General features: G+C 45.5%; 1 protein-coding gene across 1 annotated transcript in view; it reads right to left on the bottom strand.

Moving 5' to 3' along the window:
* Nucleotides 1–15,742, bottom strand: part of LOC144685665 (glutamate receptor ionotropic, NMDA 1-like) — an 83,105-nt gene that overhangs the window by 38,681 nt on the left and 28,682 nt on the right. Inside the window, exons 8-12 of the mRNA XM_078550431.1 lie at nt 12,171–12,289; nt 9,637–9,749; nt 8,533–8,681; nt 6,830–6,987; nt 1,788–1,949 (exon numbers count right to left, since the gene is read on the bottom strand). Of these exons, the coding sequence (XP_078406557.1) occupies nt 1,788–1,949; nt 6,830–6,987; nt 8,533–8,681; nt 9,637–9,749; nt 12,171–12,289 (701 nt within the window). The remainder of the gene's footprint in view (nt 1–1,787; nt 1,950–6,829; nt 6,988–8,532; nt 8,682–9,636; nt 9,750–12,170; nt 12,290–15,742) is intronic.

The following is a 15,742-nucleotide window of genomic DNA, read 5'->3' as shown; positions in this document are numbered from 1 at the left end:
GAACCTTGGAGGATTGTGGGGCTGGAGGAGATTAGAGATAGGGAAGGGTGAAACCATGGAGGTATTTGAAAACAAGGATGAGAATTTTAAAATTGAAGCTGGAGCCAATGTAGATCAGCGAGCATAGGGACAATGGGGAAACAGGACTTGGTGTGAGTTATGACACAGCAACAGGGATTTGGATGACCTCAAGTTTACAAAGGGGAGAATGGCCAAGGAGTGTGTTTGAATAATCAAGTCTTGAGGGAACAAAGACAAAGATGAGGGTTTCGGCAGCAGATGAGCTCAGGCTGGGATGGAGTCAGGTGATGTTACAGAGGTGGAAATAGGTGGAAACGTGGATCTGTAATCGGAAGCTCATCTTGGGGTCAAATATGACAGCAGGTTTGCCAGGTTCAGCCTCAGATTTACAGAGAGCGGGACAGAGTCGGGAGTGAGGGAATGAAGTTTGTAGTGGATACGGAAGACAATGACTTGCCTTCTCAATATTTAGTTGGAGGAAATTTCTGCTCATCTAGTACTGGATATCGGATAATTTAGCAATAGTGGAGGAGCTGAGAGAGGCGGTGGTGAGGTAGACTGGGTGTCGTCAGTGAAAACTAATGCTGTATTTTTGGATGATGTCGCTGAGAGGCAGCATGTACTTGAGAGTTCGGTAGGGGCCAAAGATAAATCCTTGGGGCACACCAGCACTAATGGTGCGGGAGCAGGAAGAGAAGCTATTGCAAGTGATTCTCTGGCTATGATTATATAGGTAAGAATGGAACCAGGTGAGTGCAGTCCCACCCAGCTGGAGGAGTGGGGTGTTGGAGGAGGATGGTGTGCTCAACCATGTCAGAAGCTGCAGACAGGTTCAGAAGGACGAGGAGGGAATGTTTACCTTTGTCACAGTCACATAGGGTATCATTTATGACTTTGACAAGCACTGTTTCCGTAAAGTGGCAGGGGCAGACACCTGAGGGATTCAAAGATGGAAGTCCGTGCAAGATGGCACAGATTTGATAGATGGAAATATGTTCAAGGACTAGGAGAGGAAAGGGAAGTTACAGCTTGCAATAATAGTGGGTTGAAGGTTTGTTTTTTGAAGAGGGGGTGATGATAGTGGTTTTGAAGGAGGGAGGGACAATAACTGAAGAGAGTGAACCAATAACAATATGAAGTAAAGCAGGGGCCAGGTAGGGAAATTGGGTGGTCAACAGTTTAGTTGGGAACAGGGTCGAGGGAGCAGGAGATGGATCCCATGGACAAGAGAGGGCATGAGAGGAGATAGTAGAGAAACTAGGGAAACATTGAAGTTCATGGTTTGGGCAAGGGGGAAACTTTATAGATATATGGCAGTGTTGATATCTTGTCAGAACTCAACATTGCTAAAGGGTCTACACCTGAATCATTAATTTACCTGTTCTTTCCACATTTTCCATTCCTGTTAACTTGTGTTTCTGACATGTTAAGATATTGTCCATCTGACTAAGCCGAAACAAAGAGGAACCGATTGTTCTAGACTTGGAGTTAAAGAACATATAGATTGGTATTTGGAGCGAGAGGAATGATTGTGTTGGGTTTGAGAGAATATGGGGAGAGAGAAATAAATGATTGATTTACCTTTAAACTGAGATGAGCTTTGAGATCAAACTGATTGTGAAGGGTTTACAGTGAGGGGGAGGGCAAGATAGATTAGAAAACAAAGTTTTAAGATTACAATGTCAAACACTGACTTCTATAAGAAGGAAAACGTGCAGCCACAAGCCAGGCTTTTAGAATAATAGCACAGTGAAGTGTGTCCTTACCTCAATATAGCGAGTGATACAGCCTGCTTCCACGGACTATCCTTTCGCATTCCAATACCAAACCCTGATCGGAAGAACAGTTCCCCAGTTGTGATGAGATCGCACTTCTGCGAGGCTTCAAACTCCAGAACAGCCGAGTCCCAGATGAATGCGTGCAGCTTGCTAAAATGAAACAGACTCTGTTTAGCAGCAGCTTTCACTGTGTATATTGAAGGATCTGAATAGAGTAACAGCCCGTGGACATAGGAACATAGGAGCATGATTAGGCCATTCGGCCCCTTGGGCCTGCTCACCATCTCCTAAATATCAGCAAAACACCCTCAGGATTGCAGCAGGGTTGCTTGTATCAAACACATCCCCCCCGCCACACCACACTATCCACTACCCCTAAATTCATTTCACCTTTTGGCTGTTCTGTGACTAGATTTATCCATCAGACTTTCCAAAGCCACTTTACGATACTAAGCATGTTAACATCCAGTGATCGTTTGACAACGTGCATTATAGACAGGCCATAACATGGAATCTTTAGCATCTGACCACCTGCCTGTTGTTATCTGCAAATAACAATCAAATTTCTCTCACTAAGTCCTGTTAGATTATTTCATATAGAAATTCAACCCAATCCACCCCTTCTGAGATACAGGCTGAAGAGTGTTACACGAATTAGGCTGGAGTGTACCTGACCAGTGTAGGGAACTCTGGGGTGGGTTGAATCTTCTAAATTGCAGAATGGGTATTGCCTAGACATCAATGTTTGTTGTGTCCTTTTCATTCCTCAGAACTTGAACAAAGTTGATAAGCCAAAATTAAAAATATGATTTGTATTCGTTATGTAGCTAAAGGTGGGGCAGATTTCAATGTAAGTAGTTAATGTTGGTGTCCTGACCAATATTTATCCCTCAATCAACATCACCAAAAACAAAAATCATCTGGTCATCATTACATTGCTGTTCATGGGATCTTCCTCTATGTAAATTGTCTTTTGTGCTTCTTATAATACAACAGTAATTACACTTCAAATGGACTTCATTGGCTGTAAAGTGCTTTGGGCTGTCCAGTTGTGAAGGATGCTATATGTACATAGGAAGACATCTGCTTGGGCTTCAGCCCCTCAGACTTTGGGACCTTTGATTAGTTCAATGAAGAGTGCAGGAGGGCATGCCAGGAGCAGCACCAGGCAGACCTAAAAATGAGGTGTGAACCTGTGAAGCTATAACACAGGGCTATTTGCATGCTAAACAGTTTAAGCAGCAAGTGATAGACAGGGTTAAGTGACCCCACAACCAACAGATCAGATTAAGCTCTGCAGTTCTGCCACATCCAGTCATGAATGGTGGTGGACAATTAAACAACTCACTGGAGGAGGAGGCCCCACAAATATCCCTATCCTCAGTGACGGGGGAGCCCAGCATCCCCCAGCACATCAGTGCAAAAGATAAGGCTGAAGCATTTGCTGCAATCTTCAGCCAGAAGTGCCGAGTGGATGATCCATCTCGGCTTCCTCCGGAGGTCCGCAGCATCACAGATGCCAGTCTTCAGCCAATTCAATTCTCTCCACATGATATCAAGAAATGGCTGAAGGCACTGGATACTACAAAGGCTATGGGGCCTGACAATATTCCAGCAATAGTACTGAAGACTTGTACTCAAGAACTTGCCATGCCCCTAGCCAAGCTGTTCCAGTACAGCTACAACTCTGGCATCTACCTAGCTATGAGGAAAATTGCCCAGGTATGTCCAAAAAGCTGGACAAATCCAACCTGGCCAATTACCACCCCATCAGCCTACTTTTGATCATCAGTAAAGTAATGGAAAGGGTCATCAACAGAGATATCAAGAGGCACTTGCTTAGCAATAACCTGTTCATTGACGCCAAGTTTGGGTTCCACCAGAGCCGCTCAGCTGCTGACCTCATTATAGCCTTGGTTCAAGCATGGACAAAAGAGCTGAACTCCCGAGGTGAGATGAAAGTGACTGCCCTTGACATCAAGGCAGCATTGACCGAGTGCGGCGTCAAGGAGCCCTAGCAAAATCAGGGGGAAAACTCTCCACTGGTTGGAGTCAGACCTAGCACAAAGGAACAAAAACAGAATTACCTGGAAAAACTCAGCAGGTCTGGCAGCATCGGCGGAGAAGAAAAGAGTCGATGTTTCGAGTCCTCACGACCCTTTGGCAGAACTGAGTATAGTTAGGAGAGGGGTGAAATATAAGCTGGTTTAAGGTGGGGGGGCGGGGCGGAGAGAAGTTGAGGGCAGGGTGGTTGTAGGGACAAGCAAGCAGTGATAGGAGCAGATAATCAAAATATGTCACAGACAAAAGGATCAAAGAGGTGTTGAAGGTGGTGATATTATCTAAGAAAATGTGCTAATTAAGAATGGATGACAGGACACTCAAGATACAGCTCTAGTGGGTCCTGCGGACCCTATGGCACCTCCCCATGCCCACGCAGAAGATGCAACACCTGCCCCTTCACTTCCTCTCTCCTCACCGTCCAAGGGCCCAAACACTCCTTTCAAGTGAAGCAGCATTTCACTTGCATTTCCCCTAACTTAGTCTACTGCATTCGTTGCTCCCAATGCGATCTCCTCTACATTGGAGAGACCAAACGCAAACTGGGCGACCGCTTTGCAGAACACCTGCGGTCTGTCCGCAAGAAAGACCCAAACCTCCCTGTCGCTTGCCATTTTAACACTCCACCCTGCTCTCTTGCCCACATGTCTGTCCTTGGCTTGCTGCATTGTTCCAGTGAAGCCCAACACAAACTGGAGGAACAGCACCTCATCTTCCGACTAGGCACTTTACAGCCTTCCGGGCTGAACATTGAATTCAACAACTTTAGATCTTAAACTCCCTCCCTCCATCCCCACCCCGTTTCTTCCCCCTCCCTTTTGTTTTTTTCAATAATTTATATAGATTTTTCTTTTCCCACCTATTTCCATTATTTTTAAATCTACAACTAATACCTTGTCAGTCTTTCCACCCCACCCCCACTCGAGCTGTACCTTGAGTGTCCTGCCATCCATTCTTAATTAGCACATTTTCTTAGATAATATCACCACCTTCAACACCCCTTTGGTCCTTTTGTCTGTGACATCTTTTGATTATCTGCTCCTATCACTGCTTGCTTGTCCCTACAACAACCCTGCCCTCAACTTCTCTCCCCCCCCGCCCCCCACCTTAAACCAGCTTATATTTCACCCCTCTCCTAACTATACTCAGTTCTGTTGAAGGGTCATGAGGACTCGAAACGTCGACTCTTTTCTTCTCCGCCGATGCTGCCAGACCTGCTGAGTTTTTCCAGGTAATTCTGTTTTTGTTTTGGATTTCCAGCATCCGCAGTAGTTTTTTGTTTTTATAGCACAAAGGAAGATGGTTGTGGTTGTTGGTTGAGGTCATTCACCTCAGCTCCAGGACATCACTGCAGGAGTTCCTCAGGGTAGTGTCCTAGGCCCAACCATCTTCAGCTGCTTCATCAATGACCTTCCTTCCATCATAAGGTCAAAACTGGGGCTGCTTGCTGATGATTGCACAATGTTCAGCACCATTTGCGACTCCTCAGATACTGAAGCAGTCCATGTCCATGTGCAGCAAGACCTGAAAAATATCCAGGCTTGGACTGACAAGTGGCAAATAACATTTGTACCACACAAGTGTAAGGCAATGACCGTCTCCCCCAGAGAGAATCTAACCATCACCCCTTGATGTTCAATGGCATTACCATCACTGAATCCCCACTATCAACATCCTGGGGGTTACCATTGATCAGAAACTGAACTGCACCAGCTATATAAATACAATGGCTACAAAAGCAGGCCAGAGGCTAGGAATCCTGCAACAAGTAACTCATCTCCTGACTCCCCAAAGCCTGCCCAGCATCTACAAGGCACAAGTCAGGAGTGTGATGGAATACTCCCCACTTGCCTGGATGAGTGCAGCTCCCACAACACTCAAGAAACTTGACACCATCCAGGATAAAGCAGCCCGCTTGATTGGCACCACATCCAAAAACATTCACTCCCTCCACCACCGACGCACAGTGGCAGCAGTGTGTACTATCTACAAGATGTACTGCAGGAATTCACCAAGGCTCCTTAGACAGCACCCTCCAAACACACAACCACCACCATCTAGAAGGACAAGGGTAGCAGATAAATGGGAACACTACCACCTGGAAGTTCCCCTCCAAGCCACTTGCCATCCTGACTTCGAAATATATCGCCGTTCCTTCACTGTTGCTGGGTCAAAATCCTGGAACTCCTTCCCTAACAGCACTGTGGGTGTACCTACACCACATGGACTGCAGTGGTTCAAGAAGGCAGCTCACCCCCACCTTCTCAAGGGTAGCTAGGGATGGGCAATAAATGCTGGCCCAGCCAGCGAAGCCCACATTCCATGAATTAAGAAAAAAAACTCCAGGTGTATACAGGGCAAGGCCTGTCAAGACTCATTTGACAGAAATTTTTTTCATCAGGCTTTTCTGGATTGTGACTGGAAACCTTGGCTGATTTTTCCCCCTTCACTTGTCCAGTGATACTGAAGTCAATCATGCATCCAATTGCTGCACAAGTTGAGGTCAGCTAATATTAACAACTGAAGATGGAATCTGGGAGCTTCCTAGACTGTGTAGCTCAGACGTACAACATGCACTGGTTGGTCCAGTACATCAGTCTCAATATACAGTATATCACCCACTGCATTCACCATAGGCACCGTATCAGCAGTCCCCCACAATCTCATCCACGCAGCCCCATATTTCTTCTGTGATTTTTAGGCAATGAATGCCGTCTGGTTATATGACTATGGACTGGAGACCCTGGCTAATATTTACTTCATTAGTCCTAGCTACCTCAAGGAAATTACAGAAATCCCAATGCTGCTTTTCTGCCATCAGTTAATTCAGTAAGGCTCAGAAATTGAAAATGGAATCTTCTGGCCTACAAATGTTCAGTGCAACACAGGGAACAGTGCCATTACTTTATATCTCCAGGAGGAATATGGGGAGGATTAGTTAATGTCTCAGAGGTTGTTGAGAGTATTACCCATCTCGCACGGCCTGGATAGCGTCAGCTGCATTCTCATAATTGTGTTTCTCCATGTGCCGGTACATGGTACTTAGTTCCACCTGCCTGCGGAAGTAGATATCCACAGAGCTCTGCTTCACTGTAGCATAGATAAACTTATCGGAAGGATTTCGAAGCTGTAAATAAAATAAAGATAGGTCAAAAATGTTTGGATTCTTACTTCACATTCACAATAAATGGAGATACTGAGGTAGGCTTTCAACTGGCCACCCAAGTGTCAGCCACCTGTTCAGAAATCACTCTGTTTACATTTTCATTGAAAATCTATCACACAGTTACTGAGTTAGGAAGGCAGTTCCAGTGTGTTAAATACTGAGATTACTGCTTCAGATCTGAGTAAAATAGCAATTTTAATTGCGGTTTTGTTTAACCTTCCCACTACAATGAAGTCCAAATAACCAGGAAAAAAACTAATAGACAAAGAAGCATTATATGAACTTTTCAAGTGTTTGTTATTACTCTGGATAACACCAGGCTCACTAAAGTGTCACAGTAAGAAACTTGTCGAAAGACATGTCATGAACAGGAGATTCCCACAATGGGCATGGTTCACTTATACAGCTGGTAGCTATCCAATAGTGTGAATGCATCAAAAATATTTACAAGAGATCTACAGCATGTTAGTAAAATATTCTCCAAATAATGTGTGAAAAATTTCCCAAGACACTCATATGCGTAAAAAAAAATTCATACATGATGTAGAAGAACAGCTGTTACTGCCGTGGTGAAAATGTGATCCCAGATTTGAGTCTGGAAATGTGGGAAATTCTAACATTAATGGACAATCATGTGATCAGAAAGCAGCAGTGGTGAGCTCTATAATTGAATTAAGAGATGTGTTGTATAAAGCTCTGCTCAACAGCTGATGTAATTCAGGGTGTGATAATTGTGAGGTCTGCTCTCTGTGGTGTGCTATAGCCTGTCCTGCGCTCTGTGGTGTGCTATAGCCTGTCCTGCGCTCTGTGGTGTGCTATAGCCTGTCCTGCGCTCTGTGGTGTGTATTAGCCTGTCCTGCGCTCTGTGGTGTGCTATAGCCTGTCCTGCGCTCTGTGGTGTGCTGTAGCCTGTCCTGCGCTCTGTGGTGTGCTGTAGCCTGTCCTGCGCTCTGTGGTGTGCTGTAGCCTGTCCTGCGCTCTGTGGTGTGCTGTAGCCTGTCCTGCGCTCTGTGGTGTGCTGTAGCCTGTCCTGCGCTCTGTGGTGTGCTGTAGCCTGTCCTGCGCTCTGTGGTGTGCTGTAGCCTGTCCTGCGCTCTGTGGTGTGCTGTAGCCTGTCCTGCGCTCTGTGGTGTGCTGTAGCCTGTCCTGCGCTCTGTGGTGTGCTGTAGCCTGTCCTGCGCTCTGTGGTGTGCTGTAGCCTGTCCTGCGCTCTGTGGTGTGCTGTAGCCTGTCCTGCGCTCTGTGGTGTGCTGTAGCCTGTCCTGCGCTCTGTGGTGTGCTGTAGCCTGTCCTGCGCTCTGTGGTGTGCTGTAGCCTGTCCTGCGCTCTGTGGTGTGCTGTAGCCTGTCCTGCGCTCTGTGGTGTGCTGTAGCCTGTCCTGCGCTCTGTGGTGTGCTGTAGCCTGTCCTGCGCTCTGTGGTGTACTGTAGCCTGTCCTGCGCTCTGTGGTGTACTATAGCCTGTTGCACTGTTCTTACAGCAGCGATATTAGTGTGAAAGCTTTACCCTGGGATCGTTGATTCCAGTGATCCGCTCCTCGGGTCTGTCCAAAACCAGGAAAGCTGCCAGGTTGGCAGTGTATGAGGCAACAATAATCATAGCAAATCCAGCCCAAACCATGCCCAAAATTCGAGCAGAAAAACTTCTTGGAGCCCCTAGAAATGTAGATTAAGAGGCACCATGTTAAAATTAAGCAACTTCATTCTTTACCATCTCATACACGCTGCATCCTATCTGTACTGCTCAGATACTTTACTTTCCACTTTCTAATCAGTTTTTCCGGATTCCAGAGCACTCCTAGTTGCACCAAAGAGTGCTCTCTAAACTCAACTCTTACAAAACTCTGGCCTTCTCCCAAGTCAATGGTTCACTCTCCCCTCTCTTGGTGATTTTGTGTCTTGGAGCATAGCAACAGGCATTAGAACATAGGAACAGCAGGAGGCCATTCAGCTCCTCAAGTCTACTATACCATTCAATTAGATCATGATGGACTGACCTCAACTTCATTCACCCACCTTAGCTCCATACTCCATTCTACCCTTACCTAATAAAAATCTATCAACTTCAGTCTTTTAAGTTCCAATTGTCTTAGCATCCAGAGCCTTACAATTGACTCTAGGTAGTCTTTTAGACAACTGTGCTTCATTATAAATGAACCGTGAGTAGTAATTAGCTGAGAATCAGATAGGATTTTTAACAAGTCAGTTTTCCATAGCTTTGCACATAGGGAGTCAAACCCAAGTGAATCTTCAAACGAGACAGGGAAAGACAGAATGGATATTTGGATCGGGATATACAGATTTAATTTAGTCCCTCATTTTAAGGCCAGGGAAAGACAGAATGGATAATTGGATCGGGATATATAGATTGAATTCAGTCCCTCATTTTAAGGTCACTATTTTTTATATTAAAGTATTGATTTCATATTTATAATTATGCGGCAAACCACGTGGCAGTTTGGGAATTAGAGAAGCAGAATTAATTGGAAGATGGGTGTTTCTGTGTAATACAGGCTGGCGAACTGGCAATGTGAAACTGAGCTATTACCATCGGTGGAATTACTCTGTGAGGCTCTTTACACTACAAGTGCTCACCCTTCCTATCTCTTACCTTCTCCAATTCCAGAATTCAAAAGTACACCCCAGGAGAACCACATGGCTGAGGATAGGGTCAATGCATCTTCCTCTTCCTCCTCACTGTTCACTTTAAATCTCCCAAAGGGACTGAAAGAAAGAAATTCCATATGTTACAACCCCCAGGGATCTATAGGTTGCCAATTTATATTACAACCAAAGATTATCCTTCACAAGTCTCCTTCACAAGATGGAGTCCTTGTATACTGGATGAAGTGCTGGAAATTAATGTACAAAATTACCATCAGCACAGTTATAACAAAAACCACTAGTTTTCAACAATTCAATGGGACCAATTTTGACCTTTGGGCAACCAACCGGTGAAAAGGCACTGGCCTCATTTACCTCAGACTGTCAAGCCGTAGGGTGGCATCCTGATGCAGTTTACTTATTTTACCACTGGTACATTAAAGAAGTTACAGCAGGGCACTTGGATAAGCTCAAGGTCATCAGGCATAGTCAACATGGTTTTGTGAAAGGGAAATCATGTTTAACCAACTTATTGGAGTTCTTTGAGAAAGTAACATGTGCTGTGGATAAAGGGGATCCATTGGATGTACTGTACTTAGATTTCAAGAAGGCATTTGATAAAGTGCCACATCAAAGGTTATTGTGGAAAATAAAAGCTCATGGTATTAGGGGTAACATATTGGCATAGATAGAAGATTGGCTGGCTAACAGGAAGCAGAGAGTAAGCAAAAATGGGTCTTTTTCAGGTTGCCAAGATGTAACGAGTGGTGAGCCATAGGGATCTGCGCTGTGACCTCAGCTATTTACAATTTATATAAATGAATTGGATATAGGGATGGATGGGATGGTTGCCAAATTTGCTGATGACACAAAGATAAGTAGGAAAGTAAGTTCTGAAGAGGACATGAGAAGGCTACAAAAATATATAGATAGGTTAAGTGAGTAGGCAAAGATATGGCAAATGGAGTATAAGGTGGGAAAATGTGAAATTGTCCATTTTGGTGAGAGATTGCAGAGCTCTAAGATGCAGAGGGATCTGGGTGTCCTAGTGCATGAATCACAAAAGGCTAGTATGCAGGTACAGCAAGTAATTAGGAAAGCTAAAACAGAATGTTATCATTTATTGCGAGCGGAATTGAACACAAAAGTAGGGAGGTTATGCTTCAGTTGTAGAGGGCACTAGTGAGACCACATCGGGATTACTGTATACAGTATTGGTCATCTTATTTAAAGAAGGATGTAAATGCATTGTAAGCAGTTCAGAGAAGGTTTACCAGACTAATACCTGGAATGGGTGGGTTGTCTTATGAGGAAAGGTTGGATAGACTAGGCTTGTATCTGCTGGCGTTTAGAAAAGTAAGAGGCGACTTGATTGAAACATATAGGATCCTGAGTGGTCTTGAAAGGGTGGATGTGGAGAGGACCTTTCCTCTTGTGGGAGAATCTAGAACTAGGGGGTCACTGTTCAAAAATAAGGGGTCGCTAATTTAAAACAGAGATGAGGCAAAAATATTTCATTCAAAGGGTCATGAGTGTTTGGAACTCTCTTCCTGAAAAGGTGGTGGAAGCAGAGCCTTTGAAAATTTTTAATGCAGTGGTGGATAGATTCTTGGTAAGCAAGGGGGTTATACGTTATCAGGGGTAGGTGGGATGCAGATTTCAGGTTACGATCAGATCAGCCATGTTCTTATTAAATGGCAGAGCAGGCTCGAAGGGCTGAATGGCATACTTCTGCTCCTTGTTTGTATGTTCGTACAAGGATGGTTAACAATGGGCTGCCTCAACCCGCATCAATGTAAATGCCAGGGAATGTATGATGGCCTTGTGAGTGTGTGACTTTAGAGTGATGAGATGGTTGGCTTACCCTGATGGCATGGATGAGATCATTCATCTTCTTTCTGCACTGGATGGCAAACCTCTTCTGTGCAGCGTTGGCACTGACCACCACTGCCAGCACCTTGCAAGCTGGAGTGGTGAGACTGATGGGCCTTCTGTGGGCAGAGTGGCAGTAGAGGACATCATGGCGGGCTCCAGCGGTGTCCAGATAATGTCCCAGGGATGTGTCACTGAATCAGGGGGCTGCAGTCTTGTTATCTTTTGGGGCCATGTCTTCCGTGCAGCATTCCTGGGCTGGAAGCACTGAGAGGTGTGGACGCGGCTAAACTATAAATATGGTGCCTGCCATGAGGAAGCAGCAAGGTGATGGCATGGTGGGTGAATTGGAGGCCGCCTGCCAGTGAAATGGCGTGTTTCTCAGGAATGCATGATCAATGAGACAGGATTGGGATGATACAGCACGAAAACCCACCATTGCGGCCAGCGGGTAAAACATCTTTTTCCTGCCCGCTACCGCACTTAGTGTAAATCAAGGACGATTCCGCCCATAGTGCTTAGTGGAGCAAAGGTAAATATTTCCACACCTATCGACCAGGCCTTAATCTCAATCTGTATAAGTAACATCAACTGAAGAAATTTAGGGATCTGATCCTATCAGCTAAAGAAAGGAAAAGCAGAAGTGAATGTTATTAAAACACCACAAACCTGAATCTATCCAAGAGATAAAGCATAACAGCGACCACATGAACAGATAGGCCCACCAGTAACCACAGTGTACTCTGAAAAGGCTGCATGAATGAATCCAGGGTACTGCGAGGAATTTCCTGCGTAACAGAAACAGAAACACTACAGTCAGTGCACACAGGGTTGGCCTCGCTTTTACAGCAGTATATGCAATGAAGTGGAATCAGTGAAATTTTGGTGAACAACATAATGACCACACATTACCTCTATCAATCTCCCCCTTCCCATAGGCTTCAGTGTACTTTCCCTCTCTGTGCCTGGCACTATTTTCTTCCAAGATGATGACAGGTATCCAATTGACTCATTACCAAGTTTTGGATTTTGAGCAGCAGCTGGTATCGCTGTGGCACATCTGCAAGCTGCAGAGCTTCATGGATAGCAGGGTTATTGGTGTGGACACCCTGCAGATTAAGAGTATGCAGGGAGAGGGGGAATGGGTGACTGCCAAGCAGTCAAATAGAAATAGGCATGTAGTGCAGGGAATAAAAACAGAATTACTTGGAAAAACTCAGCAGGTCTGGCAGCATCGACGGAGAAGAAAAGAGTTGACGTTTCGAGTCCTCATGACCCTTCAGCAGAACTGAGTAACGTTAGGAGAGGGGTGAAATATAAGCTAGTTTAAGGTGGGGGGTGGGGTGGGGGGAGAGAAGTTGGGGGGGGGGCGAGGTGGTAGTGGGGACAAGCAAGCAGTGATAGGAGCAGATAATCAAAAGATGTCACAGACAAAGGAACAAAGACGTGTTAAAGGTGGTGATATTATCTAAGAGAATGTGCTAATTAAGAATGGATGGCAGGACACTCAAGGTACAGCTCTAGTGGGGGTGGGGTGGAAAGACTGACAGGGCATTACACGTATAGATTTAAAAATAATGGAAATAGGTGGGAAAAGAAAAATCTATATAAATTATTGGAAAAAACAAAAGGGAGGGGGAAGAAACGGAAAGGGGGTGGGGATGGGGGGGAGGGAGTTCAAGATCTAAAGTTGTTGAATTCAATATTCAGTCCGGAAGGCTGTAAAGTACCTAGTCGGAAGATGAGGTGCTGTTCCTCCAGTTTGCGTTGGGCTTCACTGGAACAATGCAGCAAGCCAAGGACAGGCATGTGGGCAAGAGAGCAGGGTGGAGTGTTAAAATGGCAAGCGACAGGGAGGTTTGGGTCTTTCTTGCGGACAGACCGCAGGTGTTCTGCAAAGCGGTCGCCCAGTTTACATTTGGTCTCTCCAATGTAGAGGAGACCGCATTGGGAGCAACGAATGCAGTAGACTAAGTTAGGGGAAATGCAAGTGAAATGCTGCTTCACTTGAAAGGAGTGTTTGGGCCCTTGGACGGTGAGGAGAGAGGAAGTGAAGGGGCAGGTGTTGCATCTTCTGCGTGGGCATGGGGAGGTGCCATAGGTGGGAGTTGAGGAGTAGCCCACTGAGTGCATCCCATTGTTTCAACAGTATTCACTTCTGCATACTGATGAGAGTGATGGTTCATCTGGGGAGTACAGCCAGAGCCAAGTCCATGACAATACAGCTGGCTCAGTACACTGAGCACTGGAAGAGCAATAGTAATCAGAGATTTAATAGGGGAACAGACAGGTGTTTCTGCAACTGCAGACGTGAATCCAGTATGATGTGTTTTGGTGCCAGGGTCAAGGATATCACTGAACAACAGCAGAACACCCTGAAAGGGCAGCAGTCATGGTCCATAGTGGCACAAATGACATAGAAAGAGGGATGTGGTCCTGCAGTCAGAACTTAGGGAACAAGGTAGGAAATTAGCAAGCAGGACCTCAAGACCAGTAAACGCCAGATTGCTCCCTGTACAAGTGACTGTAGAGGTAAGAGGATAAAGCAGATGAATGTATGGCTGGAAAGATGGTGCAGGAGGGAGGGCTTTAGATTCCTGGGACATTGGGACCAGTTCTGGGGGAGATGGGACATGAACTGACTGAGACTGGTTTCCTTGTGGGGTGAACTGCTAGTGCTATTGGGGAGGGTTTAAACTGATTTGGCAGAGGTGTGGGAACCCGGAAGTCATATCAGAGATCAGTAATATCAAGGTGCATGGAATGCAGAGTTGCAGGCACAGATAGCCAGGTGGGAATATGATGTTGTGGTAATAACAAAGACTTGGCTCAAAGAAAGGCAGGACTGGATACTAAGTCCCAGATTTTCATCACAATGCAGAGCCCAGGTGTCCCAAGTCCCACCCTTGAATGTGGCACTTTCTGTTTTCACAGGGCCGGGACTGGAATCAGGCTGCGGTTAGCACATGTGTGTTGTACGGAGGCAGCTGGGCATTTAAATCATCAGATGCCTCCGCTGAAGTGGGATTTTGGTAGGCCAGGAGAGTGAAACCCAGAGTGTGCAGATTAGACCAGGTAAGAGCTGGTCTGAACTTACCTGAACTATTTGGATAACCAGGTTAGCTCTTTGGAGAGGTAAGGTACCCCTTTGGGAGAAATAAGTCATCCTTTGGGATTGTTAAAAATAAATATGATTGTGCTTAAAAAGTGCATAAACTCATTGGAACTGTTGCATTGTCAAGGAACTGTCAAGCTGTCGATCGATTTAACTCTTCTGGGCTTTGCATTTAAAAAAAGCAGCCTGTAGTTAAAAAAATCAGTGCTTGATATTTCATTCTGTCTGTTGACATGAGCCTTGGGGCTGTTCATTATAGGATTTGTGCTGCAATGACTGATTTTACAAACTAACAATATCACAGTGGGGTGCTTGTTAATTGAGCTCCAGGTGGTTATAGAATAGAAATGCTTGTTTTCATAAGAGATTAATGGAAGGAATTTCAATGTATTGAATTGTTTTTATCAATGAGAATGTTTTTGTTTAAAATGGTGACATCATCAATTGAAACAAAACTTTTATTGTAGGTCAACATGGCTCCTGAGATTTGCCCATGGTGGATACTGGGTGAGTTGACATGGAAGTGTAAGGGCAAAGGGTGGTGGGTGGAGTGATGTGTTGGCATGAATTGGCACTAAGTTAGCATAGGGGCCATAAAGAGCCATGGGGATTTGGGGGCATAGGGTGTATGAGGGGCCATAGGGGTGGGGGTGGGGGTGGGGGGTGGGATGAGGTGGCATAGGTTAGCATGGATAGGGCATGGGGATTGTGTGGGGTGGGGAGGGGGGGGGGCAGTGAGGGGTGAGGGCTGGAGGGACTTTTTTTGTTTTAATCATTTTTACCCATTGCATTCAACAAAGTGCCAGAGCACAGAGGCCTTCCGTCCAGCACCCCCTCCACGCCCGGCAGCCTTTGCAATAGATTAGGAGTAGGTCCATCCACCCCAAAATGAAAAATCAGAACTGTGGCTGGCCATTTTTAAAGGCCGGGTTCACAGTGACGGGAATTCTAAATATTCCTGAATACATGGTGTTCAGGAAAGATAGGGAAGGAAGAAAAGGGGGAGGGTGGTGGTATTGATTAAGGAGAACATTGAAGTGCTGCAGTGAGAAGATCTCCAAGAAGGGTCAAGGACAGAATCCATTTGGCTAGAGCTATGGAACATAAAAAAGGTGCAATTACATTG

The sequence above is a fragment of the Cetorhinus maximus genome, chromosome 10, assembly GCF_964194155.1.
Source record: "Cetorhinus maximus chromosome 10, sCetMax3.hap1.1, whole genome shotgun sequence".
In the NCBI taxonomy this organism is placed as follows: Eukaryota; Metazoa; Chordata; class Chondrichthyes; order Lamniformes; family Cetorhinidae; genus Cetorhinus; species Cetorhinus maximus.
Note: the sequence above shows the minus strand (reverse complement) of the source record. Positions and strands in the feature narration are given on the sequence as shown.